Consider the following 13,950-nt stretch of genomic DNA (forward strand, 5'->3'; position numbering starts at 1 on the left):
CTTATAACCTTATTAATAAACTGACTTGTACTAAAGTTTACAGTTAACACTTGCCATAAGACCATAGAACATGAAATTCATCATAGTGTTTACTTAATACAGACAATAAACAACAGATTCAATTTTGCCGCTTAGTCTGTGGGGTATAAACCGTTACAAATGGTGACCCTGTAATACATTATGTTAACCAATGCCTATTAATCTTGTTATAAGTTGTCAATGTCATGCACAATTATGAAAATGTGTAGAGTTTTATGAAGCTTAATAGATGCATTATTATGTCTTATGAATTTGCTTATGATGCATTATAGATGGGATCCTCATAGAAAGGATTTACCTTAGGCTCACATTTAAACTCTAGCAAAATGTAATATAGAACTATGATGCTGCATAGTGACAACAGTAATAATTATGTGTCAAACTTGGGATGTCTCTGTTTAAAGGGTGTAAATACAACTCAAATCAGCTTGTGCATTCCGTCCCCAGAGGTACACAAAATGAGTCTTGTGTGCACACTGTTCTCTGTATTCAAGGTGACACAGCACATAACCATACATACATACATAAAAAACAAATGTTCAGACTAAGAAATTAGCTTTTAGATGATTGTAATGGAAGTACAGGTTTATCTTAAAATATCAATATTGTACAAGAGCAGAACAAAAAAAAACACCATGTATTTAAGCACACCATGGCCTCAGTTAAACAAGCTGTCTAAAAAAAACTGCTGAGGACCTCTAACCTCACTTGAATAGCCTGTTTGACGCATGCTATTCAAGCTCACTGAAAAAACAGAAGACCTTTGACCCTACTTGAATAGTTTGTGTGCAACATATGTTTGCACAATAGCCCACCTACCTATTGAGGTCATATGGGTGACATTCCTCAAGGTCATCTCCTTTTTTGGAGGAAGCAGGTTAGGTAACAAAAAAAAGAATAACAACGTCACTCAGACATCCAGGTTTAAAAATACATCAAAGTTACTCAAATAAGAAATGTATTTTCCCTGACTTATAAATTCAAGTCAAACTAACTGTGGATACACTTTTCATTCATGGTACTATTACAGTTCTGGAATTTCTAACATCTTGTTTATTGGCACAGGACTTATTTTGGGTCTTATCCCAGCCTAGATGGCAACTGTTCGTCCACTCCATTCCAAGGCGATATGTAATCCCTCCTCAGCTTTTATGGAATGGCGCTCAGCCTCAATTTTATTTCAGACATCCGAGATGTCTGGTTGTCCTGCAACTGTATACCAGTGACATTTGTATGCTTCTCCAAAACCTCTGCCTGTGCCTGCCTTTACATACTTCAGTAAGACTTTTATTACGAGCACGCAAGATCATTAAGGAAATTACATTTCGTTATTGAAAGATGTAGCTGACGAATTTGTCTGTTATGATAAAGTATAATTTTTCTAGTGGACATATGCTGTAAGAAATATTCTACAAATGAATGAGTGATTGTTGAAGACAGACACTTGTATTGTAACATTATGAAATAGTCAATAACAATTAGTGATATATAATTTTAAAATTTGCTTTTTACTAAGTCATTCCAAAGAGCATACAAACACTGCAAACATTTTCATGGTACTTAAGATTCCTATTTATATGTGTTGTTTGAAAATTACAGTTGTAACACAGGGTTATACAACTCAGTTAAAATGGATAATACAGAAGCTAATGAGGACCAAGAAGGATTAATAATTTAATTATATATTTCAGAATGGAGAAACATATTAGCCATTAGTCCTCTAAGACACAGACATATTTTTATATCTTGAATCCTAAATTTAATGGCTCTGACCTTATTTTACAGAATAGTTGACCTTGTTTTATTAGACTACCAAATGTGTGACGTGTGAAGGTCCTGCAACTGTACACCAGTGACATTTGTATGCTTCTCCAAAACTAAAAAGAAAGATCCCCCACCAATCGTCAGAGTTATATGAAACTATGCCTCCATATTTTGCACAGATCAATAAACCAGAGTCACAATAGTAATCATGAAAGATTGAATATCTTTACAGTTTGAAGATTTGTCATTATCAACCTCTGCGATATTCGTATATATTTTAGTTAGTGTAAGTGTCATTTTTAAGTATTAAAGATTAATCTGTATCAATACAATATCATTTTTATTATCAAATTAAACAAATTGCCAACAACAACAAACCTGCTCTGTATTGTATGCATATGTATTAATAGATAGTGTAATGCACTAGCTAGTAAAGCATATGCTAGAAAATCTAATATATGGTAACAATTACATGCATCATATTGTCTAAAATACACTGTTTGTATTTTAAATAATTTTGCTCACACAATGGTTTTTGATAAAACACTGTGAGCCAGAGGGGGATGAAAAATACTTACTGCAACAAATGTGGGTACAAGGCAGTATCAATCATTGTGAATGTCAATGTCAGAGGATTAAGGGCATGACAACAGGACAAGAATGCATGACCAAATTGAGCAGGGCACACCTACTGAGGAGACAGTCCTCCCTCTATAAAAGTCCTGCTTAGGGACTCTCAATAACTGGTAGGCCTCCAACTCAGGTAGGTGAACTTCAATTGATAAGTACTGTGTATATACTGTGTATAGATTGTTGGTGCTAATACTTGACTATTTATTAATAGGACCAAAAGAACAGACCTGATTGTATTACATCTTCTGTTGGGACCAAAGGAGGTAAATTATGGTTAATTTCAGGCAATATCCACAATTTCAAAACACACCTCAACTGACTAGTCTATCACTGAAAGAAATACTAAAAATATGTAATTTGTATGACCTCTCCTTATTTTCAGTCTCTTAAAGTGCAATCATGAGCACAGATGCTGAGATGGAGGCTTATGGCCCTGCTTCCATATACCTCCGGAAGCCTGAGAGGGAGAGGATTGAGGCTCAGAATACTCCCTTTGATGCCAAAACAGCCGTCTTTGCAACTCATGCTGAAGAAATGTATCTCAAGGGTAAACTCATCAAAAAGGAGGGTGGCAAAGCCACTGTTGAGACACTGACAGGAAAGGTAAGTAATGATGCCATCATTATCATAGAATGATAATGATTTAATCTACCCTATTATATGAAACTACCTTGGTAGGTATATAATTAAAAACATGTATTTATTTTATTTTCGCATTCAGACTCTCGTTGTGAAAGAGGATGAGGTCCTACCCATGAACCCTCCAAAGTACGACAAAATAGAGGACATGGCCATGATGACCCACCTCAACGAGCCTGCTGTGCTGTATAACCTCAAAGAGCGTTTTGCATCATGGATGATCTACGTAGGTTTCAAACTTAGTTTATAGAATGCTTATACTGTATCTTCAAGCCTGTGCATTAAATGTAAAAATGTTTCTTTCTTTGTTGTGACAGACTTACTCCGGCTTGTTCTGTGTCGTTGTGAACCCCTACAAGTGGCTTCCTGTGTACGATGCTCAGGTTGTTGGGGCATACAGAGGCAAGAAGAGGATTGAAGCTCCACCCCATATTTTCTCAATCTCTGATAATGCCTATCAGTTCATGCTCACTGGTAAGATCCAAGTTACCATAAAACTTGAGTGGATGGGACAAAGAAGAAACAGTTTAACTTGTGTGTGTTTGCTTAAATTTCAGATCGTGAGAACCAGTCTGTCCTTATCACGTGAGTATAAGACAACTTGTCTGGACAATTCTCAAAGAACTTAATGGCTATCATGTAAATAAAGGAAATCCTTTAAATCCCCAGTGGAGAATCTGGTGCCGGAAAGACTGTCAACACCAAGCGTGTCATCCAGTACTTTGCAACAATTGCAGTGGCTGGCCCTTGCAAGAAATCAGAGCAATCTGGCAAAATACAAGTAAAATTGGCTTTCTGTTAAAAAGAAAAGTGTCACAGTTGAATGTTTTGGCTGATTTCAAACAACCTCATAATGTCTCTTTTATAGGGTTCGCTGGAAGATCAAATCATTGCAGCTAACCCTCTGCTGGAGGCCTACGGTAATGCCAAGACTGTGAGGAATGACAACTCTTCTCGTTTTGTAAGTGTTCACATTATACATTCACATAACTTTCTGCATATTTTTGCTTAAAGTCAAACTGACATTATCTGGTAAATGTTTAGGGTAAATTCATCAGGATCCACTTTGGCACTTCTGGCAAGTTGTCCTCAGCTGATATTGAAACATGTAAGTTATAGTTGTTTCCCCTTTGTACTTGCCAACCTAAATGGTGTACAAATATAGTGTCTTGCCATGTTTGATGCATATTCCTCATCAATTCTCACAGATCTGCTGGAGAAGTCTCGTGTCACCTTCCAGTTGTCTGCTGAGAGGAGCTACCATATCTTCTATCAGCTGATGACTGGCCACAAACCTGAGCTCTTGGGTATGTTATAATAAAATAAATAAAACATAATAGAAAAATAAGTGAGGGTCCCCACTCATGCATTTCCTCTACTTTCTTTTAGAGGCCCTTCTGATCACCACCAACCCCTATGACTACCACATGATCAGTCAGGGTGAAATCACTGTGAAAAGCATCAATGATGTGGAGGAATTCATTGCAACAGATGTAAGTTGATAATAATGTGTAGAATAACAGCAGCTACATTTAAAAATGATAGATCTCTAAAATGTTTTTTGTGCATACATTGCAGACTGCTATTGACATCTTGGGCTTCACTGGTGAGGAGAAGGTTGCCATCTACAAGCTGACTGGAGCTGTGATGCATCATGGTAACATGAAATTCAAGCAGAAGCAGCGTGAGGAGCAGGGTGAACCAGATGGCACTGAGGGTAATTGCTAAAAAAATAAATTCTTATCATGCAAGTTTCCTGGTGTGTTAAATACTACACAGTTATTGTGTATTTATGAGTACTTGTTTTTCTCTCTATCAGAGGCTGATAAAATCGCCTACCTCATGGGCCTGAACTCAGCTGATATGCTGAAAGCTCTGTGCTACCCAAGAGTCAAGGTCGGCAATGAGATGGTGACCAAAGGTCAAACCGTCCCACAGGTAATAAAAACAAAATCTGACCTTTGGAAAAATGAGGGAAATATTTCCATTTTTGTGTTTTCATATGAACACAGGAAATTTCCCAACTGTAATCCTTTTTTCTAGGTCAACAATGCTGTCAGTGCCCTGTGCAAGTCTGTCTATGAGAAAATGTTCTTGTGGATGGTCATCCGTATCAATGAGATGCTGGACACAAGGCAACCAAGACAGTTCTTCATTGGAGTGTTGGATATCGCTGGATTTGAGATCTTTGATGTAAGTAATTTGATGAACACTTCAGTCCAATCACATGTAATCTGTGTTTGTCCATTGGACTGATTATATCTCAAAAACTGCAGTTCAACAGCTTTGAGCAATTCATTAGTTGAAACTTATTCCGGCATGAAAATAAATGCTTTTCTATAACTACAGTACAACAGCTTGGAGCAACTCTGCATCAACTTCACCAATGAGAAACTGCAACAGTTCTTCAATCACCACATGTTTGTCCTGGAGCAAGAGGAGTACAAGAAGGAAGGTATTGACTGGGAGTTCATTGACTTCGGTATGGATTTGGCTGCCTGCATTGAGCTTATTGAGAAGGTAAGACGAGTCTATCTGATAGAACCTAAATCCTGTTTTCTGAGTGCAAGCTCAACTGTTGATTATCTGTAATATGACATAATTTCTTCTCAGCCAATGGGCATCTTCTCCATCCTTGAAGAGGAGTGCATGTTCCCCAAGGCTACAGACACATCTTTCAAGAACAAGCTGCATGATCAGCATCTTGGCAAGACCAAGGCCTTTGAGAAGCCAAAACCTGGAAAGGGCAAGGCTGAAGCTCACTTCTCCCTGGTTCACTATGCTGGTACAGTGGACTACAATATTACTGGGTGGCTGGACAAGAACAAGGACCCCCTGAACGACTCAGTTGTTCAGCTTTACCAGAAATCTGCAAACAAACTGCTGGCAATGTTGTATGCATCTCATGCTGGAGCTGATGGTAATATGATAATATTGTAATGGCTGTGTGACAAATAAGTTACTCATTTAATTAAAGAATGTGGTTTATTTTAGAATATTAGCCTGAGCAATAGATAGAGAATTCATTATTTGCTTGCACCTTGTTTTGCAAAATAGAGGCTGCTGGTGCCAAGAAGGGTGGCAAGAAGAAGGGTGGTTCCTTCCAGACTGTATCTGCTCTTTTTAGAGTATGTATATCTTCCTATGTTTGAATGATAATTAAGAATCTCATCTTAGAATGTTTCTGACATAATATTTTATGCTTATCCACAGGAGAACTTGGGCAAGCTGATGACCAACTTGAGGAGCACTCACCCTCACTTTGTCCGCTGTCTGATTCCCAATGAATCAAAGACCCCAGGTTTAGTGTTTTTGTGCTGTTGTTTTGTCTTTTTTTCCCCCCTCAAATGTAGGTACTATGATTCATCAAAGTGCTTATTACACTAACTTATTTTGTACAATGTTCAGGTCTTATGGAGAACTTCTTGGTCATCCACCAGCTGAGGTGTAATGGTGTGCTGGAGGGCATCAGAATCTGCAGAAAGGGCTTCCCCAGCAGAATCCTCTATGGTGACTTCAAGCAGAGGTGATTTTTTTATTAGAATGATTGCAAATTGTTATGTAAAACACAAATCTTAAATGCGATATAGACATAAATAACAACACTGTCCTCTCTTGTAGATACAAAGTATTGAATGCCAGTGTCATCCCTGAGGGACAGTTCATTGACAATAAGAAAGCTGCAGAGAAGCTGCTGGGCTCCATTGATGTAGACCACACTCAGTACAAGTTTGGACACACAAAGGTTCATCCTTACAGACAATTCTAACAGATTCTTAAATGTTTGTACTGTTGTATGCATGTGTTCTACCTACTAATTTCCCTCACTTGACAACATAGGTGTTCTTCAAAGCTGGTCTGCTGGGTACCCTGGAGGAGATGAGAGATGAGAAACTGGCTGCTCTGGTGACCATGACTCAGGCTCTCTGCAGAGGATATCTCATGAGGAAGGAGTTTGTTAAGATGATGGAAAGGAGGTAGAATTCTCATATAGTATAAGTAATTGCTTTTTAAATTAACATGGGATATTAAACAAAAGCAATATGTTTACATTATTTTACGTTCTGTTTTTAGAGATGCAATCTTCACCATCCAGTACAACATCCGTTCATTCATGAATGTTAAAAACTGGCCATGGATGCATCTGTACTTCAAGATCAAGCCTCTCCTGAAGAGTGCTGAGACCGAGAAGGAGCTGCAGCAGATGAAGGAGAACTATGATAAGATGAAAACAGACCTGGCTACTGCCCTGGCCAAGAAGAAGGAACTGGAGGAGAAGATGGTTTCCCTGCTGCAGGAGAAGAATGATCTGCAACTCCAAGTAGCATCTGTGAGTAAAATGCAACAGCAAACTTCATGTTCATATATTCACTGAAAAAACTATAAACTAACTAAACTAACTATATCATAAGTCAGAACTTCTTCAGTCAGATTTATTGCTATACCAAATGAATGCACCAAACATAATTTTGGAAATATGTTTCATTAAAAATCTAATCATATGTATATTCAAACTATAGGAAGGTGAGAACCTCTCTGATGCTGAGGAAAGATGTGAAGGGCTCATTAAGAGCAAAATCCAGCTTGAGGCCAAACTGAAAGAGACAACCGAGAGACTGGAGGATGAAGAGGAAATCAATGCTGAGCTGACTGCCAAGAAGAGGAAGCTCGAGGACGAATGCTCTGAGCTGAAGAAAGACATTGATGACTTGGAGCTTACTTTGGCTAAAGTTGAGAAGGAGAAACATGCCACAGAAAACAAGGTTTGGATTATTTCAAACCCACATTCATTTAAACACAGACCGTATGAATATAATGTGATGGGAATAATGTACCTTTCACATCATTTTAGGTGAAAAACCTGACAGAGGAGATGGCATCTCAAGATGAGTCTATTGCCAAGTTAACTAAGGAGAAGAAAGCCCTCCAAGAGGCCCACCAGCAAACACTTGATGATCTCCAAGCAGAGGAAGACAAAGTCAACACTCTGACCAAAGCCAAGACAAAGCTGGAACAGCAAGTGGACGATGTAAGAAAACATTAATTTTGAAGTTATTAGCAGTAGTATAAAGCAGTCTTAGCAGTTCTTATGATTTATATTCCACTGTGCTGATATAAAATGTGTTATTTAAAAAGCTCGAGGGGTCACTGGAGCAAGAGAAAAAGCTCCGCATGGACCTTGAGAGAGCCAAGAGGAAGCTTGAAGGAGATCTGAAACTAGCCCAGGAATCCATCATGGATCTGGAGAATGACAAACAGCAATCTGATGAGAAGCTCAAGAAGTATGTGAAAAAACAAGTTAGTAATGAATACCTGCTTTCATATACACGGTCAGAAAAAACTGAGCTGAACATATCATTTCGTTTTACACATTAAGGAAGGACTTTGAAACCAGCCAGCTCCTCAGCAAGATTGAGGACGAACAGTCACTCGGTTCTCAACTTCAGAAGAAGATCAAGGAGCTCCAGGTAATGTCTTTTATATGAATATTAAATTCAGTTGATCAAAAACAACATGCTAAAGTTAAGACTTTACTTCTTACTTTTTTATACTGATATCATCAAATCTAGGCACGCATTGAGGAGCTGGAGGAGGAGATTGAGGCTGAGAGGGCTGCTCGGGCCAAGGTTGAGAAGCAGAGGGCTGACCTCTCCAGGGAGCTTGAGGAGATCAGTGAGAGGCTCGAGGAGGCTGGTGGAGCAACAGCTGCTCAGATTGAGATGAACAAGAAGCGTGAAGCTGAGTTCCAGAAGTTGCGCCGGGATCTTGAAGAGTCAACCCTGCAGCATGAAGCCACCGCAGCAGCTCTCCGCAAGAAGCAGGCAGACAGTGTTGCAGAGCTGGGAGAGCAGATCGACAACCTCCAGCGTGTCAAGCAGAAGCTGGAGAAGGAGAAGAGCGAGTACAAGATGGAGATTGATGACCTCTCCAGCAACATGGAGGCTGTTGCTAAAGCGAAGGTAGATACTGTTTTATGGTTGTTTTTTTCAAGAAAACACAATTGTATAAGATTTCAGGAGAATGAATGCCAATATATCTGATCAGTAAGTTCCATGTTCACTTAATTACATGCCAATTACAGGCCAATCTGGAGAAAATGTGCCGAACTCTCGAAGATCAATTAAGTGAAATCAAGTCTAAAAATGACGAGAATGTTCGCCAGCTAAATGACCTGAGTGCACAGCGGGCAAGACTGCAAACAGAGAATGGTACGTATCTAAAGATGTAAAACATTTGATATAAAATTGCTTTGTGCCTTTTAATTTCAGATGTGATTTATTGCAGTGGTCTATAATAATGATTGTTTTTTGTTTTGATGGCTACAGGGTGATTCGTATAAACATTGTAATTATTATAATATTTGATGTTTAAATGGTGTAATAACATCATGATTGAGGTCATGTGTTACATGTCCTGCTTAAAGGAATATAAAAGACAGTGTCATATGTATCATGTTTTTATTCAAATCACGTATTTTCCTTTTAGCAACATTTCAGGTATGAAAGAAGCCCTCCAAATCCTATTCTAACTTTTACTCATTCATATTAATTCAGGTGAGTCTGCTCGCCAGCTTGAGGAGAAAGATGCTCTTATTTCCCAGCTGACCAGGGGTAAACAGGCTTACACGCAGCAGATTGAGGAGCTCAAGAGGCACATTGAGGAGGAAGTGAAGGTATGAAATCTTATATTTGCAATATCCACAAACAACAAGTTTTTTTTTAACAAAACCTGGATGAAAGATGTCTCTCTACAATGTAAACCAATCATACAAATTTCCCAGAAAGATGTTTCTTCATTAGGATAACAGATTTTTCATTATTCCCACAAGGACAGTGGATACTTGTTTTAAGAGAAGATTTTGTTTATTTACTATAGTATGTTAACAGTAATAGTTAAGACTTTCATGATTCTTATGATGAATTTATAGGCCAAGAATGCCCTAGCCCATGCAGTTCAGTCATCCCGCCATGACTGTGATCTGCTCAGAGAGCAGTTTGAGGAGGAGCAGGAGGCCAAAGCTGAGCTACAGAGAGGAATGTCCAAGGCCAACAGTGAGGTGGCTCAGTGGAGAACCAAATATGAGACTGATGCTATCCAGCGCACTGAGGAGCTGGAGGAGGCCAAGTACATAAAACCTTTTGTGTTTTCGTTTTTTCATAAACAATTATGTTTTCCATCCAATATTATACCACTTCATACATTTCTGATAAATTAAATTCAAAAACACTTAACTATAGGAAAAAGCTGGCCCAGCGCTTGCAGGATGCTGAGGAATCTATTGAGGCTGTGAACTCCAAGTGTGCCTCTTTGGAGAAGACCAAGCAGAGGCTGCAGGGTGAGGTGGAGGACCTCATGATTGATGTTGAGAGAGCCAATGCTCTGGCTGCCAACCTTGACAAGAAGCAGAGGAACTTTGATAAGGTAAATGGTTAAACTGGTAATCAACACCAGTATCAATACCAATACCAGTTTGTAGTGAGAAACAAGCACCTTTATTAATAAATAAAAGTCATTTAATTATTATATTTTGACCTATACAATTCTAGGTCCTTGCAGAATGGAAACAGAAGTATGAGGAGGGCCAGGCAGAGCTGGAGGGAGCTCAGAAGGAGGCTCGTTCTCTCAGCACTGAACTGTTCAAGATGAAGAACTCTTATGAGGAGGCTCTGGATCAACTGGAGACCATGAAGAGAGAGAACAAGAACCTGCAGCGTATGTCGACTGATATGTAAATTAAAAGCATATTGCAATTTTATTATCAGCTGTGAATAGTCAAAGAATGTTTATCTCACTGACTTATTTACACTACAGAGGAGATCTCAGACCTGACTGAACAAATCGGCGAGACTGGAAAAAGCATCCATGAGCTGGAAAAGGCTAAGAAGGCTGTAGAGAGTGAGAAATCTGAAATTCAGACTGCCCTGGAGGAAGCTGAGGTAAAATCTTTTGTATCTCACTCATTTGGTTATCCAACAGTTCATTCAGTGCTATATGCCATTAGTTCTTACTACTGTCAAATGTGTTTTGCAGTAATCAGAGAATAGTCATTTTGGTTCTTAGCCATACTTTGCTGACTTTTCTTACAGGGTACACTGGAGCATGAGGAGTCAAAGATTCTCCGTGTTCAGCTTGAGCTCAACCAAATCAAAGGTGAGGTTGACAGGAAGCTGGCAGAGAAGGATGAGGAGATGGAGCAGATCAAGAGGAACAGCCAGAGGGTGATTGACTCCATGCAGAGCACTCTTGATTCTGAGGTCAGGAGCAGGAATGATGCCCTGAGAGTCAAGAAGAAGATGGAGGGAGACCTGAATGAGATGGAGATTCAGCTGAGCCATGCCAACAGGCAGGCTGCTGAGGCCCAGAAACAACTAAGGAATGTCCAGGGACAACTCAAGGTAACATAGGTTTGATTTTGATTCATTGGTGAAGGATAAAGATAAAGTTAGGATTCACTCTTTACTTTTCATGTTGTTAGGATGCCCAACTGCACCTTGATGATGCTGTGAGAGGACAGGAAGACATGAAGGAGCAGGTTGCCATGGTGGAGCGCAGAAATGGCCTGATGATGGCTGAGATTGAGGAGCTGAGAGCCGCTCTGGAGCAGACAGAGAGAGGACGCAAAGTGGCTGAGCAGGAGTTGGTTGATGCTAGTGAGCGTGTTGGACTGCTTCACTCTCAGGTGTGTTTTCATTAATTCATTTGAAACTATCATTTTGAAACCTACATCATAAAAATCATATCAATCATGGCTTTGTTTAAACATTCAGAACACCAGTCTTCTGAACACCAAGAAGAAGCTGGAGTCTGACCTCGTCCAGGTTCAAGGTGAAGTGGATGATTGTGTACAAGAAGCAAGAAATGCTGAAGAGAAAGCCAAGAAGGCTATTACTGATGTGAGTTTATATCTCTAAATCACCTATGTTATGTTTTTCGATCTACTTCCATGTACGGACTACATTAAGTCTGTTATGGATCATGAATTAATTAGAGACCATTGAATCATTTCAGGCTGCCATGATGGCTGAGGAGCTGAAGAAGGAGCAGGACACCAGCGCTCACCTGGAGAGGATGAAGAAGAACCTGGAGGTCACAGTAAAGGACCTCCAGCACCGTCTGGATGAGGCTGAGAACCTCGCCATGAAGGGTGGCAAGAAGCAGCTCCAGAAACTGGAGTCCAGGGTATGAACTGTTTATGAATGCTTAGAAATTTGTTTAAGAATTTTAAAAAATCACACTTCCATTTAATGAACTTTGCCTTTTTAATCCACATTCAAATCTTTGTGAATTTCTTTTTGATTATTTATCATTCCATTAAAGGTGCGTGAGCTGGAGTCTGAAGTTGAAGCCGAGCAGAGGCGTGGAGCTGATGCTGTTAAAGGTGTACGCAAATATGAGAGGAGAGTGAAGGAGCTGACATACCAGGTACATATAATTTCGCTAAATACCACCATAATTTATTTCTGGTTTCATTGGTAGACAGCAATTTAATACATTTACTTCTTACATGTATAATATTTCTCTTCAATCCAATGTTGAGGTATTTGCATTTTATGCTGCTTTATCCATCTAGTCCACTACATTTCAAAGGCAAATATTGTACTTTTACCTCACTATACTTTCAATAACAGGCGTTACCAATTACCTTGGCTGACTCGATCTCTTGACAGGTATGAGTTGGTTGGAGCTATTCTTGGAATGAAACCCAACTAAATCCAACTACTTACCTAATTATAACCAGGGTATATTACCCCGTCCCAATAGTTGCAACAAAATCACCACACCAAGGTGTGTGTGCGGTGTCTTTAAGATTTTAAATACAGATCATATGGTTCCTCCATAAAAAATTATGCATTACTATAGATTAAAAAATATAACAGCAAAATAAGTAGTTATAAGTAAATTGCTGCTTATACTTAAATGCATAACAAATCCTTAATATATAACATTAAAAAAGTCCACTTTGCCTAATGACTACTTTTACTTTTTATTCCTTTTAAAGTCCTACATTTTACTGATGATATGTATGTACTTGTACTTTAGTAATATTTTGAATGCAGGACTCTACTTGTATTGAGTATTTTTACACTGTTGTTTCCTATTATTATTTTAAAGTATCTAAATACTTTTATTATAAGTGATCATTCTTTATCTGTATAGACTGAGGAGGACAAGAAGAATGTAAACAGACTCCAGGATCTGGTGGACAAGCTGCAGCTTAAAGTGAAGGTCTACAAGAGACAGGCTGAGGAGGCTGTAAGTCTATATGGATTGGATGTAACCGTTCTTGCAGTTTAACAATGATATCACTATAAACAATTTAAATAATATAACCCAATCCCTTCACAGGAGGAGCAGGCTAACACCCACATGTCCAGGCTCAGGAAAGTTCAGCATGAGCTGGAGGAAGCACAGGAGCGCGCTGACATCGCTGAGTCCCAGGTCAACAAGCTGAGAGTCAAGAGCCGTGACACTGGAAAGGTAACTTTTTAATTCTCTCATGTATCATTACGAATTACCAGTTGTAGTGTGGTATTCCACAAGATCTACTTTTGATAACAAATCAACATTTTAATGAATATCAAAGCCTTAATTCGCATCTTTTCATGGTAACAAAATACTTTTTTGATGTTATTGTATTTCTACTGTGATAAACTCCTTCAAAAACAGCCTACAAATAATAATTGTTTATTTTTCTTTCAGGGAAGTGACTCTGCAGAGTGAAATACAAGATCTAGCTGGGGCATTTTAATAGGGTTCATACAATATGAACCCCTGTGATTTTTCTTGTGTAAATCTTCAATAAATGTTAAACTCATCTCAAACATCCTGTTTTCTTACTCCTTGTTTGACATTTTCTTAGACAACCAATGAATC

General features: G+C 38.8%; 1 protein-coding gene across 1 annotated transcript; it reads left to right on the top strand.

Annotated features, from left to right (window-relative positions):
* The first annotated feature begins 2,835 nt into the window (after positions 1-2,835).
* On the top strand, positions 2,836-13,797 carry LOC115575704 (myosin heavy chain, fast skeletal muscle-like). Its single transcript, XM_030407941.1, has 39 exons — positions 2,836-3,039; positions 3,158-3,301; positions 3,393-3,549; positions 3,633-3,660; positions 3,745-3,856; positions 3,944-4,036; positions 4,120-4,183; positions 4,284-4,382; positions 4,465-4,568; positions 4,654-4,792; positions 4,895-5,013; positions 5,119-5,268; positions 5,425-5,595; positions 5,689-5,995; positions 6,133-6,203; positions 6,289-6,376; positions 6,484-6,601; positions 6,697-6,820; positions 6,916-7,052; positions 7,150-7,405; positions 7,596-7,838; positions 7,928-8,104; positions 8,212-8,357; positions 8,453-8,543; positions 8,646-9,035; positions 9,158-9,284; positions 9,630-9,748; positions 10,004-10,200; positions 10,314-10,497; positions 10,623-10,788; positions 10,888-11,012; positions 11,163-11,471; positions 11,552-11,755; positions 11,844-11,969; positions 12,085-12,255; positions 12,394-12,498; positions 13,234-13,329; positions 13,423-13,554; positions 13,777-13,797. Exons 1-39 carry the CDS (start codon positions 2,836-2,838, stop codon positions 13,795-13,797), a joined length of 5,814 nt encoding a protein of 1,937 aa, XP_030263801.1.
* The last annotated feature ends 153 nt before the right edge of the window (positions 13,798-13,950 follow it).

The sequence above is a fragment of the Sparus aurata genome, chromosome 23 (genome assembly GCF_900880675.1).
Source record: "Sparus aurata chromosome 23, fSpaAur1.1, whole genome shotgun sequence".
NCBI lineage: Eukaryota > Metazoa > Chordata > Actinopteri > Spariformes > Sparidae > Sparus > Sparus aurata.